This window comes from Frankliniella occidentalis, unplaced genomic scaffold, assembly GCF_000697945.3.
Source record: "Frankliniella occidentalis isolate FOCC.00 unplaced genomic scaffold, Focc_3.1 Scaffold599, whole genome shotgun sequence".
NCBI classification, from domain to species: Eukaryota; Metazoa; Arthropoda; class Insecta; order Thysanoptera; family Thripidae; genus Frankliniella; species Frankliniella occidentalis.
The window spans coordinates 30,337-30,891 of NW_026267715.1; the positions used below are offsets into that span (position 1 = coordinate 30,337).

Here is a 555-nt window from a genome sequence, read left to right on the forward strand (position 1 = left end):
CCTCTCCCACCTCCCCGCTCCGTCTGTGAGCGGGCTAGTCTACCTTTTCAAAACTACAGGACAGAGTGGCCACCCTGTATTTTAGAAGAGACTGTCGGTCTGTGCTCTATAAAAGGAGGCCTGAGCGTCGGCGCTGCTTCCAGCTCCGGCCGCTAGGGTGCAGCACGGTCTGAGTCCACTATGAAAAATAAACCGGTCAGGTGCGCCTATTTGATGGCCCAAACACGTTTGAAACCGACAATAACTTAAACATGTTCCCTTTTCAAGTGATAATACGACTTGATGTTGTTGCTAAATCTAACCCAAACACCTATTTTGAGCTCACGATTTCTCATAGTGGACTCGGAGCGTGCTGCGCCCTAGCGGCCGAGGCTGAAAGCAGCGCTGCCGCTTAGGCCTCATTAAGTCAGCCTACCTTCATCTTTTTGCTTTTCTGCTCCCGAATTCTATGGAGCAGCTCTCTTGGAGTATTGACGGTGCGGCGCAAATTGTGGATCAAAAACTCATTAAGCCTCTCGTCCTTGCAGCCCCCTCCGACTCTGAAATTAAAATGAA

The 555-nt window shown here is 50.3% G+C and overlaps 1 protein-coding gene across 1 annotated transcript in view; it reads right to left on the minus strand.

The window, feature by feature from the left end:
- Nucleotides 1-391: 391 nt before the first annotated feature.
- Nucleotides 392-555, minus strand: part of LOC127751600 (NFX1-type zinc finger-containing protein 1-like) — a 13,649-nt gene continuing 13,485 nt past the window's right edge. The window contains exon 2 of the mRNA XM_052275379.1: nucleotides 392-539. Within this exon, the coding sequence (XP_052131339.1) occupies nucleotides 407-539 (133 nt within the window). The 3' untranslated portion in view covers nucleotides 392-406. The remainder of the gene's footprint in view (nucleotides 540-555) is intronic.